Below are 16216 nucleotides of genomic sequence, written 5' to 3'. Positions count from 1 at the left end.
AAGATTGTTGTTTTTTTTTTTTATCTGGGCCTCGTTGTCTTCATGCTTTGTTGTATGTCACGCTAACAGGCACTGGTGGCCCCGAGAGTGGCAGGAAGACGGAGGACGACTTCTTTCTCTTTTCTAAGCAGCAGGGCAGAGAGAGGATGAAGATGCCCAAGCCGGTGAGTGTTTCCCACAGGGGTGCAGTTATGTGTGGCGGCATCATTTGCCATGACGCATGTGTATGTAATTGTAGTAGATGCTAAGAGGAATATCGTGGGGCAGACAAAACGTGAGTAAAAAAAGAACAAACAAGAGTGAACCATAGCTGCTCACTGAGATGAGCAATATTTGTTGCTCTTCGCTAGAGGTGTCCGAGTACGCAGGAACATTGCTAAGTCAGCCACACCAATCCCTTTTGCTCTTCTTATTTTCTGGCAGATCGATGTGTTATTTATCTGACTGGACTCAAACTTTAATCAGCGAAATGCAACAAAATGGACTGCAGTTAAGACTGTAAAGGTCACTATAGGGGTGTTATTTCATGTTGAGCAGCCTCTAATGTAATGAAAACCATATTTCATAACCATTTATTTCATAAATGAATAATACGTGATGTGAGAATTGCACACACGCATCATCCTGCTGCTGTTCCAGCTCTGATGCTAACTTCAAAGTGGAAAAACGGCAGGTCAACGGTGCCCCCATTCCGGAAAAGGCAGGAAAACGGTAGTTTTTCAAGGCAATGTGAAAGATGCTTTTGACGGTTTTGTCAGCCAATGGAGATGCTCAATGATAATAATAATATTGCTTACAATAAATCTGTCTTGAGTCACCATCAAGCGGACTTATGAGGTTGGGCAGGTTTAAAGAGCAAAGCTCTTAATGTCGTGTTCCGCAGCCTTTCTGTTTTTTATGACATTTTGCTGTTGCAACGATGGCTTGTTTTTCCTCAGCGAGAAACAAGGCGTCAGGATGGGGGTGAGGAGAAAGCATCAAACAAAGCAAGAACTAGAGAGAAGCACTTTGTTTCCCTCCGACATCCAAGCCGCCTTAAGGGGAACTCCCCCTCTGGTTACATTATATGCTGTGCCTCTGACCTCAACACACACACACACACACACACACACACACACACACAGAGCACCTTTTCACTGAAATCATGTGGGCTAGCTTGTAGCCACTTAGCAAGTGAAGTTGGCAAACCTCCCACAAGGACCCCAAAGTTCTCGTCTTTGTTGCCCCTCTTGTCTCCGGCTTCTGTGCAGCACTTGTGGGAAATGTGTTGTTTGCTAGTAAATGTGCTTAAAGCCAACTAAGGAGAGCAAAAACATGGCAACAAGGCAAGAAATGAACAACATTACACCCTGGGGGAGGTCAGGTGTTGCTGTACAATCTCTTCAAAGACATGCTGTATGGATTTTCTTTATACTTGGATCAGCCCCGAAGTGTTTGTGTGTGTGTGTGTGTGTGTGTGTGTGTGTGTGTGTGTATAGTCTGAGCTGTTAATCCACGCTGCCAGACGTGCAGAGTCCTACATTATTGATATATTGTGGCATATTGCACATGTTGTTGGGGGTTTAAATATTTCAAAAGGGTTATTTTAGTTTGTAGAATAGCAATTGTACAAGTCACTACGTCTCATTAGAGGGAACGCATGAACATCAAAACCTGCTCTTTTGGCTGTAACCTAAAGGAATGTCATGAATAGATGATGAAGGAATAACCATAATAATAATCAGAATAATAAAGTCACAGTTCAAGGTGTCGCCAGGCGTGCATTCTTTGTCGCCCTTTCTCCTTTTATCTGTGGCCAAAGTAATGGAAGTAAGTCGTACATGACATTATTTTCCACAGCAGGGGAGGGTGGGGGTTGTTTTTAGAATGACTAAGTTGGCAGTATTGATCCCTCCTGCTAAGTCTTCTTAGTCTTTGGCAGTGAATTCATTCATGAATGATTGCTGTTTTGTGGTTGACTGTGGCCTATTATTAGGGATGCTCTGATCCAGGTTTTATGCTGTTGATTCTGATACCGATCATCCATGAGTGAGATTGGCCAATATCAATACCGATCACATGGATTAACTCTACATTTGTCAATTTATTTAGTACTATAGGCCAGGTGCCACTTCCAAAGTCCCCTAGTCAATAGTATATGGTACTATAGGGCATAGTAATTATTAAAAAAATAAACTTTTGGGTGGATTGCAGAAGGTGAAAGTGGAGAGGTGATGGGGGAGGGGGTGTTGTAAAACAAGGCAGAGGTAAAGAAGTAATGTGGCTGTCGTTGCCCTCCCAGCCTGCAAACCAGCTTAGCGGCAAGGAGCTTTTAATTATGTCTGTCTGAGTCTGGACTCGTACACACAAACACTGTCGCAGGGCGGTCCTGATGCCTCAGCATACCCCCCTGCCCCCACACATGGACAGGCGTACGTGCTGCCAGGCTGGCCTGGATTATTATGAGATAGGAAGGTTCCAGATCAGCGCAGCTTCATTCTGTAGAAGCACTGCCTTTATCGACATGACCAAAGTCAGTTTTTGCTCTCAGATATTTGCTTTTTAGTCCACTCGCCTTGCCCATTTTCTTTTTTTCCCCCCCTCATGACTCTTACTATACTACACCAGCGGTTCTCAACTGGCTGGTCCGGGTGGTGAAATATACAGTATTTGAACGACCTGAAGTCTGTGAGTGCATGGACACAACAGACGACCGCAACCATTTTGTTATGTTGTGGCGACATTGTTGAGTAATTTTGGCAAAATATATTTGGTCAAATTTGAGTCAAAGTGAGAGTTATGCTTGAAATGTATCTATCTTGTTGAGAAGCCATATTTTGCTGAAACTTATCTATGTTCTACCGTTGATAACTAAAGAAGGCAAAACGTAGAAACAAACTATTTTTCCTGATGAAAAATGAGTCTAATCTTTCTTTTGGTATATACCATGTCTATATAGCCCAAGAGCACAATATTGTTTGTGCCTTGCAACGTCAGTCCAAATCATGTAAAAGGGCGGGTACCGAGGGGGAGCGCTTTTGAAAACTGTTTGGGATTGAATGAATGAAATATAATGAAATGAAAGATGGATAGTTGTGTTGTGCTGCACAGGTGTAGAAGCATGGCTTCACAACTCGACATGTCCTTCACTGACTCACATTGCAACCACTGGTTGGCAGGAATAGCATCTTGCCTCATTGATTGGTTGAGGGTGGGAAACCCCCCACGTAATTACGCTGTGTTTGCAGTAAAATGGATGGAAAAGGTTACCACCCGCTACCGTGGAAACCTTATCAACAAGCTGCAGTGATGCATGCACATGAAGTGACCTTGAAGGCAACATATGACCCTGCTCACACACACTCCCAAAGACATGCGCTTATGAGGGTTAGCTTTTGCCTCAAATTGTTGTGCGTCTGTTGGGGTCTGCCATGTTTTTCTCTTTACTGACCACTGCTCTCGTGACTTTGACTTCGGTCCGCCTTCTGCTGTTATACAGACACACACACACACACACACACACAGGGCAGTCCATGATGCACACAGTAGACAGTGTGTACTTGTTGTGAAGACTATTGATCAAGCCAATTGTGAAAAGCCCCCTGGAGCAAACGGTGAGTTAAGTTTTTCCTGCATATTTTGATGTTAGTTTCACTCTTTGCTGCACAGACAAATGTCCGTGTTACCACCATGGATGCTGAGCTGGAGTTTGCCATCCAGCCCAACACCACAGGCAAGCAGCTCTTCGACCAGGTTAGAGACACACACACTCAAGCACTTTTCACCAAAGAATCCCTTTGAGTCATCTTTTGTTGTTCCTTCCGCACTTGAAAATGTGTGCCAGTAGGAGCTTGGTCGCGTCTGGGCGGCTTCTGGTTCTGTAGAACACAAGACTGACAAAGATCTCTTTGTGTGTTTTGTAGGTGGGTGTGTGCATGTGCTACAGGGCAGCTTTCAGTATTGTTCCGTGACTGAAAGGTTTCAATGATGCAGAGGAAGGAAAATAAATGTGTGGTGCTTTTTATGGCTTCTGCTTTTTATGAACAGGACACATCACAGCTTTACGGACGCTCGTGTAACAATACATCTGTCGTCTTAAATCATGAACCAATCTTGGCCTTTCAATTTGCAAGCGAGTCTGAGTACTGAGAAATATGAGCACAAAAACATCATGATGTGCTAACATGACCAGCCCGGGGAACCTCTCTCAAATCACCTCATGTTGTCAAAGCAAGTTCTTTGATGCATCAGGTGAAAAATCATTATCTACTGTACAGTCTTGACTAACTGCCCTATCTGAAAGAAAGACATCAGGGCAGCAGAATTAGCGGCTCAGAGCCAAACATCAAACATGCTAAGTTGAAGATAATACAAGAATAAAGAATAAGTGGCAGTCAGTCAAACGCTCACAAGTTACCAAAGTTACTGACATGCTAACTTCATTAGCCTGGGAAACCTCACTCCATTTACTCTACTCTATTTTCAGTATACACTGTTGTTTGGAGATTCGGGGTTAATGAATGAGAAAATAAATGTAAAAGCGTCCGATTCTGAGCTAATTCACTTTCACATGCACAGGTCACGCAAAGTCTGAATCCCAATTCCACCTCTTACTTACACCCCTCTTTGACCTCTGTATTGCGTGTTTTAGTGTCCGAATTCTCCTCAAATGAAGGGCTTAGGGGTACGTGCTAAGGGGGGTACAGCCCTGGAAACCAAGTGTGGTCAGGGACCAGACTTGAAACAAAGGGATAGGAGGAATTTACTCGGATACAACACTCCAGCTGAAAGGATGGCAGGGCAGAGACTGAAGGAAGTATATAAATATAAGTGATTAAGCTGGCTTTAACTAGCCGGCTAACACCGATATCTAACTTGATGGCAATTTATGGGGGGACAGAGAATTTATCTGGTTACAGACACGCCCATATAAGGAACACCAGAATACTACATTCTAACTACAGTTATAGGTCAGAATGGTTTAACACCGGAATACTACATTGGTACTACAGTTATAGGTCAGAATGGTTTACCACCAGAATACTACATAGGTACTACAGTTATAGGTCAGAATGGTTTACCACCAGAATACTACATTGGTACTACAGTTCTAGGTCAGAAAGGTGGAAAAGGCATCACAGGTCCACCGTTAAGTGATGTAGTGTCAGCCAGGCCAACAGATGTTAACAAAGACTAGGTACCAACCTTACGGACATGGTAACTTCACTATCCAGCAGAACGTGGATGAAGTAGCTCCAGACTAAAAATGCACACCTACTCAGGAACATGCCAGGAATCTGATGGACCAGTCGGCTGTGGGTACCAGGACCTTTGAACTTCTTTTAAAGCGTGGTTGAAGAAGACATTTGTGTGCCTCCAGGTAGTGAAGACCGTGGGTCTGAGGGAGGTGTGGTTCTTCGGACTGCAGTACACAGACAGCAAAGGCTATGTGACGTGGTTGAAGCTCAACAAGAAGGTGGGAGACCCTGAAAGCAACATGACTCCCCTCATTTGTCATCTCAAGGAGGCTGTGTTTCACATTCTGGCTGGGTTGTTTCTGTGCAGGTGACGCAGCAGGACGTGAAAAAGGAGAACCCGCTGCAGTTCAAGTTCAGAGCAAAGTTCTTTCCAGAGGACGTCTCAGAGGAACTCATCCAGGAGATCACACAGAGGCTCTTCTTCCTGCAGGTACTTCAACACAACACATCCAGGTTGTGCCAGGTGGATGCTAAGGTGTGTGTGTACCTGCAGGTGAAGGAAGCCATACTGAACGACGAGAATTACTGCCCTCCTGAGACCGCCGTACTCTTGGCCTCCTACGCCGTCCAGGCCAAGTATGGAGACTACAGCAAAGATGTCCATAAGCCTGGTTACCTGGCTGCAGACCGCCTGCTGCCACAGAGGTACACACACACACACACACACACACGTTTACGTCACACGGTTAGCTGTTGGGTGAGGTGTGTGTTTGTGTTGTAGAGTTCTGGAGCAACACAAGCTGACAAAGGAGCAGTGGGAGGACAGAATACAGACATGGCACGAGGAACACAGAAGCATGCTCAGGTGTGTGTGTACCTGTGTGTTTCAGATACCAAATTTATATCATATTTAATACATTCTAAATACAGCTGATGTATCGTTGTTGCAGCATATTTAATTTGTACTTCTAATGTAGCATTTACACCAAATGTGCACATCATATTGAATGTACCATAACATGATATATAATGGTCTAGCACCTCAGATGTACCATATTTGTCATTTTTAATGGTCCATGCACCTCCTGTGTACCGTGTTTACATACAGAATGTACCATGTTTGCACTTGTATTTATTGTTCCTCTAATGTACATTATATTTCATCTTCTTTTATGTACTGCAGCCACCTCATATTTAATCTACTCTAATGTACCTTACTGTACTTTATATTTAGTGTACCTCTAATGTACCACTATCATATTTCATGTACCATATTGACATTATAGTTAATGTACCACAGTTAGTGTAATGTACAGTAGTTAGGTTATGTTTAATGTACCTCTGACACACCATTGTATGGGCTAATGATCAGAGTATCATGTATTTCTGTGTGCAGGGAGGACGCCATGATGGAGTACCTAAAGATCGCTCAGGACTTGGAGATGTACGGCGTTAACTACTTTGAGATCAAGAACAAGAAGGGCACAGAGCTTTGGCTGGGTGTTGACGCCCTGGGACTGAACATCTACGAGCACGAAGACAAGTACTACCAAGCTTCAGTGGATTTATGTAGTGGTGCAACACGACGTGGCACTTAAATATGCAGTACTGCCGTCCTTGGGTTGGCATTTATTTGACGAGAGCGCCCTCTTGTGGTGCTAAAAAGTACCGCTGGACCGTGTCAAGAGATGACTGCATGGATTCTAATGATTGTAATACTGATTTTACGCACTTGTCTCAGCAGCCAACATTTAACAAAGTTGCTACATCAGTTGTTGCTGCACGAAACGCTCACGAACACATCCCCGCTTCCTCAGGCTGTCGCCAAAGATCGGCTTCCCGTGGAGCGAGATCCGGAACATATCCTTCAACGACAAGAAGTTCGTCATCAAGCCCATCGACAAGAAAGCTCCGGTAAGACCTGAAAGGACCAAGCATCCCTGCAGTGTGTGTTCTTATCCTTTTTAATGGACCACTTTTGCTGCCTCTGTGCTGCAGGACTTTGTGTTCTACGCCCCGCGCTTGCGCATCAACAAGCGCATCCTGGCGCTGTGTATGGGCAACCACGAGCTGTACATGAGGAGGAGGAAGCCCGACACCATTGAGGTTCAGCAGATGAAAGCTCAGGCCCGAGAGGAGAAGCACCACAAGCAGATGGAAAGGTTGTGTTTGGGCTGTGCTTTCCTGCTCCCCCCGCGCGCTCATACGATAACACACGATCAGGCAAAGTTGCACATACACTGCTCATGACATTTTTATGAAGCTACTCTATAAAAAAGCATTTGTGTTTAAAAGCCTCCACTGTGAAAGGCTTTTATTATGGTAGCCTTATTATAAAGTGGAACCAGTGAGGCCCAAGTCGTTTTTAGTGACCTGTGATGCTTTCGTGTGCGGACTAAATGTGCATTCAAAAGAAGATGCTTGGTGACCAAGTGAGTCTGTGTGAACAGCTGAAGGCCATGTTCTACCAACATCCATGCTCCTCATCAACAAGCAGACTTCTAACATCAGCGGGCTGTAGGCCTCATCAGGCATGGTTCCACGTTCTTAACCGCCGTGTCTCTTCGACAGAGCTCAGCTGGAAAACGAGAAGAAAAAGCGCGAGCACGCCGAGAAGGAGAAGCAGCGGATAGAGCGCGAGAAGGACGAGCTGATGGAGCGGCTGCGGCAGATCGAAGAGCAGACGCAGCGAGCTCAGCGAGGTGGGACGTCGGCGTCCTGCTGTTGTCGCCTCAAAGACTAACTTGTGCTGATGTGTGTGCGTGTTCAGAGCTGGAGGAGCAGACCCGCAAGGCGCTGGAGCTGGAGCAGGAGAGGAAGCGAGCCAAGGAGGAGGCCGAGCGTCTGGAGAAGGAGAGGCAGGCGGCTGAGGACGCCAAAGCGGCGCTCGCCCAGCAGGCTGCCGACCAGATGAAGACACAAGAACAACTGGTACACACTCACCGTCCCGTCAACCTGTCCCTGCAACTGTGACGAGCCTCATAGCTCATATTTATGTCGGACTGCACTACTTGGCAGTAACCAGCAGAGGCACTGTTGAGTCACGTTACTATTTTTTTATAATCTAAAGATGTCGAGTATTTTTTTTTCCAAACAGGCTGCTGAATTAGCAGAATTTACCGCCAAAATTGCACTGCTGGAAGAGGCCAAGAGGAAAAAGGAGGAAGATGCGACCGAGTGGCAGCACAAAGTAAAGTCATCGCTCTCCTCTGTGCCGTAACAAAGTCCCAACATGAGTCACACCGTGGTGTCCTCACCCTGCAGGCCATGGCGGCTCAGGAGGACCTGGAGAAGACGCGTGAGGAGCTGAGGGCGGCCATGACTTCCCCGACGGCGCTGGAGCACGACGAGCAGGACGAGACCAACGCCGAGGCGAGCGCCGAGCTGCTCAGCGACGGCGTCAGCAGCCAGCGCAGCGAGGAGGAGCGTGTCACTGAGGCCCAGAAGAACGAGCGCGTCAAGAAGCAGCTGCAGGTGCGGCGCCATCACCCTCCACTGCAGCCACTTCACCCCGCAAAGCTCTCACCTCCTCCTGCCGGTCTCTCTTTCCAGGCTCTCAGCTCTGAGTTGGCAGAGGCAAGGGACGACAGCAAGAAGACCCAAAACGATGTCCTGCACGCCGAGAACGTGCGGGCGGGCCGAGACAAATACAAGACGCTGCGGCAGATTCGCCAGGGCAACACCAAGCAACGCATCGACGAGTTTGAGTCCATGTGAGGCTCCGCTGGAAGAAAAGGGAAAAATAGAACTCTTTGCCGCCGCAGAGACGAGGCGTACAGGCATTGGTTACTTTGCCAAAAATCTGCACAACGGCGGCTGGCCAATCTCTAACAGCTCTGCCCCCCGCCCCCTCCCCAACTAAAGCACAAGAGAACATCTGGACTTGCATCAGGACTCAGTGACTCTGAACTGGCTTCACCGCCGAGCTTTAACTTTGCTCGCTAACGTTTACTTTTTCTTTTGGTGTCTTTGTAGGATTCCTTGTTTAGTCCTCCCTTGAATTCCTGTTCATGCGGCATCTGCTGTGCCAGCTGAAGTCGTGCAAAACCAACCCGCAGTCCTGTCACACCTGACACATCCCTGCTAAACGCTTGCAGGTGCTTGTGCGTAGGGTTAGGTGTCATGCAAGGCGTGTGTTGTTATTAATAACTGGAAGGAGGAGTAAAAGGACTGCTTCACAGGTCTACATTGCACATGTGCTTGTGTGTGAGCAAACATACGGTGCGCTTTCATTTTACTTTGTGGATTATTTTGAGTCCTTGGAGCCACCAATAATAATGATACGACCTTTCAACCTGTGCAGGTACATGAGCAAGCACACCTTGACATTTTGGATTATTTGCAGTCCTTGTTTATTTCTATTATGAAAGGTGGCCATCATTAATACATGAACAGCTGGTGGGAGGAGCAGCAATGGCACTAGTCAAGCTTTGTCCTTTTTGGCTCATGTCAAGTTTCTCCCATTTATTTCGATAATGCGAGGTGCCAATTATTAACAATTGGCAGGAGGAGCAGTGATAATTATGACAATAGCAGAGTGGAATAGCATTTCAACATTTGCAGACATGTTTGCCATGACATACCATGACATGAAAACACCTTCTCTGTTCATGTCCACTTTGTCCCAGTTATGACCTCTGACCTGCAAGTCCACCTGAGACTTTGGAGCTTCAGATTTGCATTTTGTTGACAAGTGTCAACATGACGCAACAATTTCACAACACTCATACAGTCCAAAGACAACCAGCATCTTCATAGAGGAACAGAATAATATATTAGTTGCTGGACTTGGGAATGCTAACTAGACTAACTCAGTAAAAACATGGCGGCGAGCGTTCCCTGAGACAAAGAAAGTGGTGTTTGTCATCGTGTGAACACCAAAACACGCTAGTGATCCTCTTATGAATAGCAGTTTAAATCAATGTGACAAACTCACATTTACTCGACATTTCTTATATTCTCATATAAAAACACGGATCATGAGGATCATCATGAGGATACAATTTGTACCAACAAAGAACAGGTTACACGTGCTGCATGAGCGACGTAGCCACAGGGTTGGGAAGTGAAAGGAGAACCCACTTGAAAATACTTAAAATTGTTGCTCATAAAGGTTCATTTAAAAAGCCCTATTCTAAATTAGAAGTCAGTCATGGTAATCGGAGCAGTACATACTGTACTGTACTGTAATCCCCCATTTATTGCAGTTCATTGGTTCCAGACGCGACTGGTAAGTGAATTTCTTTAATTCTATATTTAGAAATTGAGTATTTTCCTATTTGGAGCATCGGAAACCTGTTTACAATCTTTTATTAGAGCCCTCTGGACATGACATAACACCCCTGTAGTCACCTTTACACTCTGTATACCCAAAATAGGGGACATGACACAAAAGTAACCATTTAAATCCTCCTTCTGTTCCTTGTGTTTTCAGTAAACGTGTTCCCTAGCAAGTCACGTGGGGGTTTCAGAGTTGAGTTTCAGAATGGTGTTCAAACCTGCAAAAAAAGCCTGTTGTACCAGAGATCAAGTCTGGTGCTTGTGTGTCTCACTGACCATTCCTGTCACCTGGTGACCAGTGAAGAATAGTACATATCACTTTGAATGCGTCTTCTGAACACGTTACATATATTTGAGTTTATTTAGCCATTTTTATACTTTAAAATGCTTCGTTTAGGCAAAACGGTAACATTTGCTTACATATTAGTGTTTTTTGACTAATTCGACATATTGAACCACAAAACACTTGGAGGAGTGAAGCTGTAAAATTTGAATTGGCGAGGGACTACTCTATGTACTTTTATGATATATTTACAACACAAAAACTGACTGACTCACTCACAGACTTAACAAAAAACCAAGTCTATATGATATACTTTAAAATCAGGAAATAGTTCATCCATTTTCTACCGTTTATCCTCACGATGGTCGCTGGGGTGCTGGAGCCTATCCCAGCTGTCTTGGGGCGAGAGGCGTGGTCCACCCTGGACTGGTGGCCAGCCAATCCCAGGGCACATATAGACAAACAACCATTCCCACCCACATTCATACCTATGGACAGAGATGGCCCAGGGTGGAATCGAACTCGGGTCTCCTAGCTGTGTGCCTGCGCGCTAACCACTTGTCTGTGCTGCCCAGGAAATATTTCACAAAGCTAATTCATGATGTAAATTCTATGTTGGACAACTTATTCAGTGAATTACCGCACTGAAATTAATCAAATGGTTTTGATATTTCAAGTATTTGCACTATTTTACGTATTGAATGCATTGCATCAGCACAGTCTTGTGTGGTGTTCATGTTTAACACAAAACCCTCGTTAGTGACGACCTAAATACAAATGAAGACTCAAATAATCCTGAACAATGACTTCAGCAGCGTTATTATGCACTTTCACAAAAGATGATGCAAGTCAGAGGAAATCAAATGAAAAGACCCAGCCAGGAGTTGTGTTTTTTCCTTCTCTTGTTTGGCACCGACTGAGTTTCACTTCCCTTTTTCCGGGAAATCTGTGTTGCATCGATATGGAAAATAAGTCGACTCATATACTGTATTTGCGCGTGTTTTGTTAAGTCCGAGGTAGGCTTCAGTCGTGACTTAATACCCTGATATGATTGCCAAAAAAGAAAAAAAGCCATAACAAAAAGTGCCCAAATCATATAAATACCTTAAAAATATAACAAATAAATACTTTTTTCAGAAATGCACTGTTACCCTTGAAAGCCTGGACTCGCAAACGTGCACATCACGACCCCCAAACACTCTGATCTTAAGTGCTGAAGTAGCATATTTTTGGAAAAATGTCAGTTGGGGGATTCACTTAGAAAAGAATAACACTGATGCTAGGGATGCTTTCACCTGAAACTGACGCAGTCCTAACAAACTCCTCTTTTTGGTTCCACATTGCGATTTCAAAGAGGAGTCACTTCTCTTTCTGATCCACTTCAGGTCTGAGGCACTACAGTGGCAAGACAAGGCAAAGTGAACATTTGTTTCATACCAAGAACTTCAACCAAATCCCGTTTGGCTGTGTGCACAAAAAATTGGTTTGATGGCTAGAAGAGTCCAAGTTTGAAAACACGCCTAAAGGAGCTCGAAGTCTTCAGCCTGAAGTGGGACGTCTGGGCTTGCGTCTTTCGAGACGACCTGAATTATTAAAAAAAGATTTTTCAAGAACTCTCCTGCGCTTTCTTCATCAATATGGCGGCAGCAAGCTCCTGAGCATCCATCAGGTGAGGGTTCCTGGTCATGACCACCCTCACCATATCGGCTGGAAAAATACCACAGAGGTTAAGGAACACCCTCTCCCTTCGGTCCTGGTACTGACCCATGGAGGATGTCTCCCGTTGCAGGATGGCGGATGGAGGCGATTGTTCCACAGGGAAGTTTTGCGGTGCCGAAAGTCTGCTCCAAGGAGAGGACCAGACTTTCTCCGGTCCATCAGGAAGGTTCTCAGTGGGAAAGAGATCATAACAAGGTCTCGGGGGATGCCGGTAGTGCTGGTCCCAATTCACTTGATGCTGCTGCTGTTGTCGTAGCTCTGAGTAGTTTCTCCTTGGAGGAAAATGTGAACCTTCATATGCTCTGGTGTCCTGCAGCCTCTCTTCTTTCCAATGGGAATTGGTCAGATTGCAGCCCAGAAGGGATCCCTGAGAAAATGTGCGAGCACTGGATGCTTGGAGTGGACGGATGGTAGGACTAAGACATTCACCTGGATTTGTGTTCAGCAGTGAATGCTGAAGATGAGGAGGTGGGATGTGAGCAGATGGAGATCGGAATGGATGTAGAGGACTCGGAAAAGGTGGTTCTTCCACATCAAAATCATGTCTTCTTCTTCCAGTGTGCTGGTTCAGCCCAGGAGGACTACGGCTAACAGGTCTTACATACTGGTTAGAGCAGTGATGTGGGTTGTGATGATGACGAAGCTGACTCTGGTGATGGTGGCATGAAGGTCTGTTGTCAAACACGGTGTCAGGAGAGAAAGTGTCAGAACTGACACTGCTGTCACAACTGCAGTCTGAGGGAAGATACCGTGATTGGAAATTGTCTGGGAAGAAGCGCTCCAGACCCTCTGCAGCAGATGGAAGACTGAGGATGGAAGACGTATTCACCATGGATTTGTAGCCCATAACTGGAGACTCGGATTGATAGTAATTTTCAGCAAGTCGTGGTCTTGTAGATCCCCTGAATGCGCCCCCACTCGCTCCTGGATAATCCCACTCATCCAGGTTTCCCGAGAAAGAAGGCGTCCCTTGCATAGGTTCCCCAAAAATACTTCTGCTGCAGCCGTTGCTTCCTCTGCGGGCTTCCACTTTGGACTGCACTTGAAGCTGGTCCTCCAAGAGATCAGTGAGAGAGCTCAGAGGACTGAACTGTTTCTTTGGGGTTCTCTGGCAGGCCTCTGACTGATCCTCCGCTTGGACCGATGTTTGGTTCTTCACCATCAGGGTGTCTTCCGCGTGGTCTTTACACACCATTGAGGACATTTTGGCACTGGCACGGAGCTCATCAGCTACAGAACGCTGAGGCTGGCTACCTCGTTCCGGGTGGTAGAACTTGCACTTGTGGCCGTACGTACACTTCTTACCTAATGAAGGAACAGAGTCAAGGGCTTCTGATTAGCGTGGAACTAGTACAACAAAAACCTTTAGTGGCTCAAGAGGAGCCTTTCATTTTTACCGTAAGGACATGGCTGCTTCCTGTGTTCCGGAATAATAGGTCGCTTCCTGAGGAAGTTCTCCAAGCTGGGTCCGTGCCGTCCGAGTGGGTCATCTGGGGGCATGAATCTAAATACGCAGTCAGCATTTGGGATTCTTAGAATGGCATGAGATATCTTTGTACTGTCTTCTTGTTTCAGCCACTTACTTGTCGTTGACAAAGGAATACATCAACAGTCGCTGGTCGATGAACTTCTTCCATTCCGGTTTCTCATTGGCCAGATCGCGGTAGTTATCGTTGGACACTATGATGCCATCTGACTCGTAGGCCAGCTTGACGATGAAACGGTCGTCGTAACAGACAACTCGGCGTCCCTGCACTCGGCGCGAAGGTGTGAAGACTAGGATCTTGTCCTTTTCCAGTTGCCGTAGAACTTCCTGGTCTGTGGACAAAGTTCATTCAAGGAAAGGTCTGAGATTTGACCGAAAGCTCAGTATGTGGTTACCTGTGATGAGAGCATCCGGACGGGATTGCTCCTTCCTCCAGGCGGGGACAAAAACAGTGATGTCACGATGACCTTGCTCCAGGAACCAATCAACAGCCAGTTGGATGCCATGGCAGGAGAACACTTCTTTATTGCCATGACTAAAAGAGTAGAAAGGTCATGGATGTAAATGTCAATCACAACAAACCAACATTTTCTAGTCTCTGGCGTTATCTGGTTATCTGGTGAATTTGAAGACCACTATTGGGGTCTGGTGTTAAGACCTTCAAAATTGACCCAAGGCCTTTCCTAACCCTAACCCTAACCCTAACTCAAAACTAATGTTATGAAGGTGTTTATTTTCCCTGGGACTTTTGAAGTTCTGTTTTTTTTTTGTCATGGATTTTTCAAGAAAACTACGAAGACACCGAGCCTTGTGAGATGGTTCTGGCCGTTGAAGCTACCTAACTGCCCGCTTATTCAGTGAATCGACTTCTTCGTGCGTTTCTTACCTCATGGCCACGTTGCTTCCATCCACCACAACAGGCCGAAGATTGTCTTTGTCCTCCAGCAGTTTGGACGAGCACAGCAGCCTGTAGGAGTCGGTTGAGGACGAGGAGCATATCAGAGAGGAGGAAGGAGACTGTGCGCTTCCGCTCCTTTGCTGCTCCACGTCAGCTTTGGTCCCCAGTTTGACCAGTTCTCCCAGGATATCATTGATGAGTGCAGCCGGGCCCAGTTTGTGAAGCACCAGCAGCACTAGTTCTTCAGAGTAGCCCAGCTTCAAAGCAAAGTCCACTTTGCTGCGACAATCAGTGGTAGTCTGAATTTGAGGTGATTTTTCCACTGGCTGCTTTGGCACCAGGTCCAGCCTGGCAGAGGCGTCTCCATTTTTAGCCTGGAGTCGTTCATCTTCACTTTCTCCGCTCTCCTCAGAGAAACTGCTAAAGCTAGCGCTGCTGCTATCCAGACTGCTGGTGCTGTCACTGAGGGCCCCAGAGCCAACGGCTGCGACATTCCCAGCACCCTTTGTGGCGCCCAGACCTTCAGGCCGCTCGGTGCCTTCCACGTGGAGGTAGTCCAGATCCAACCCTGGGCCTGTCCCATCCTCTAGATGGTCCCTCAGGCCCATGAAGCCGTCTCACACATCCAGATCCACGCCCTCTGGGACATCCAGGGCACCTGAGCCACCTCACTGATCTTGTCACCGGCCTGTCAATCAAAGCCTTACCTAGGTGCGGAAGAGAAAAATTTGGTGAAGATTTTTCATGCGTTGCAGCTGGCAGACAATAATGAAAACGTAAGCTTTTCTTCACTCCAACTGAGACATGAGCTGAAAGCTTTGGCACCCAAAAAAGAGAAAACGCGATTGCTTCTTTGTGCCGCACTCAAATGCTTGCTTGTGAAGTTGCGGCATTTGATAACATCATAAAGGATAAACCCCGTCCCTCATGGACCGCCCCTGCAAGAAGGAAAAAAAGGCTTCACTACACATCTTACAATCAAGCTCTGCCAACTTTTTTCTTCCGTGTTGAGTGTCATGTTAGCACTGTACCTCACGTGGCTTATGCTAGCGTTGGTGTTGCTCACTTTGGTGTATGAAAAGTCTGCTAACAGTTGTACCCGAGTTTAAAGTTCAGCAGCAGCATATCAAGCTAGCTTCCCAAAGCTGTTACACAGGCCAGATTATGTATTTATGTCATAGCCGGGTTGACTCCGCAAACAAAGAGCGTTGTATTGACGAGGAGACAAAGAAGTGACCCTTTTAAAAGAAAAAGGCTTTGTCACAAAGTCTTCTTTTTGTTTGGTGCATCATCTCGATCTGTCACTTCCTGCACTGTCATGCAAATTAGCTAAAAAATGATGCTAAAACACAAAGAGGAAGCTGCAAACAGTG

General features: G+C 46.0%; 2 protein-coding genes across 6 annotated transcripts in view; one reads left to right on the top strand and one right to left on the bottom strand.

Annotated features, from left to right (window-relative positions):
• LOC131136341 (radixin) overlaps nt 1-12353 on the top strand; it is a 19923-nt gene extending 7570 nt beyond the window's left edge. For 4 of the 5 annotated variants that reach the window (XM_078795259.1, XM_058083091.2, XM_058083088.2 and 1 more), the window contains exons 2-14: nt 70-164; nt 3649-3732; nt 5360-5455; nt 5545-5667; nt 5731-5882; nt 5959-6042; nt 6574-6720; nt 6995-7091; nt 7176-7339; nt 7749-7879; nt 7948-8108; nt 8275-8367; nt 8442-12353. In XM_078795259.1, the coding sequence (XP_078651385.1) occupies nt 147-164; nt 3649-3732; nt 5360-5455; nt 5545-5667; nt 5731-5882; nt 5959-6042; nt 6574-6720; nt 6995-7091; nt 7176-7339; nt 7749-7879; nt 7948-8108; nt 8275-8367; nt 8442-8894 (1803 nt within the window). In that variant the 5' untranslated portion in view covers nt 70-146 and the 3' untranslated portion in view covers nt 8895-12353. The remainder of the gene's footprint in view (nt 1-69; nt 165-3648; nt 3733-5359; nt 5456-5544; nt 5668-5730; nt 5883-5958; nt 6043-6573; nt 6721-6994; nt 7092-7175; nt 7340-7748; nt 7880-7947; nt 8109-8274; nt 8368-8441) is intronic. The other variant, XM_058083092.2, reaches the window with a different exon arrangement.
• On the bottom strand, nt 9562-16216 carry LOC131136339 (putative ribonuclease ZC3H12C). Its single transcript, XM_058083081.2, has 5 exons — nt 14832-16216; nt 14341-14480; nt 14043-14277; nt 13857-13963; nt 9562-13764 (listed from the first exon to the last, which is right to left on the bottom strand). The coding sequence occupies exons 1-5, from the start codon at nt 15449-15451 to the stop codon at nt 12347-12349; spliced, it is 2520 nt and encodes an 839-aa protein (XP_057939064.2). The 5' UTR covers nt 15452-16216; the 3' UTR covers nt 9562-12346.

Source organism: Doryrhamphus excisus, linkage group LG12, assembly GCF_037039965.1.
Source record: "Doryrhamphus excisus strain RoL-2023G ecotype Guam linkage group LG12, RoL_Dexc_Guam_v1.1, whole genome shotgun sequence".
NCBI classification, from domain to species: Eukaryota; Metazoa; Chordata; class Actinopteri; order Syngnathiformes; family Syngnathidae; genus Doryrhamphus; species Doryrhamphus excisus.
This window is presented reverse-complemented; position numbering and strand designations above follow the sequence as displayed.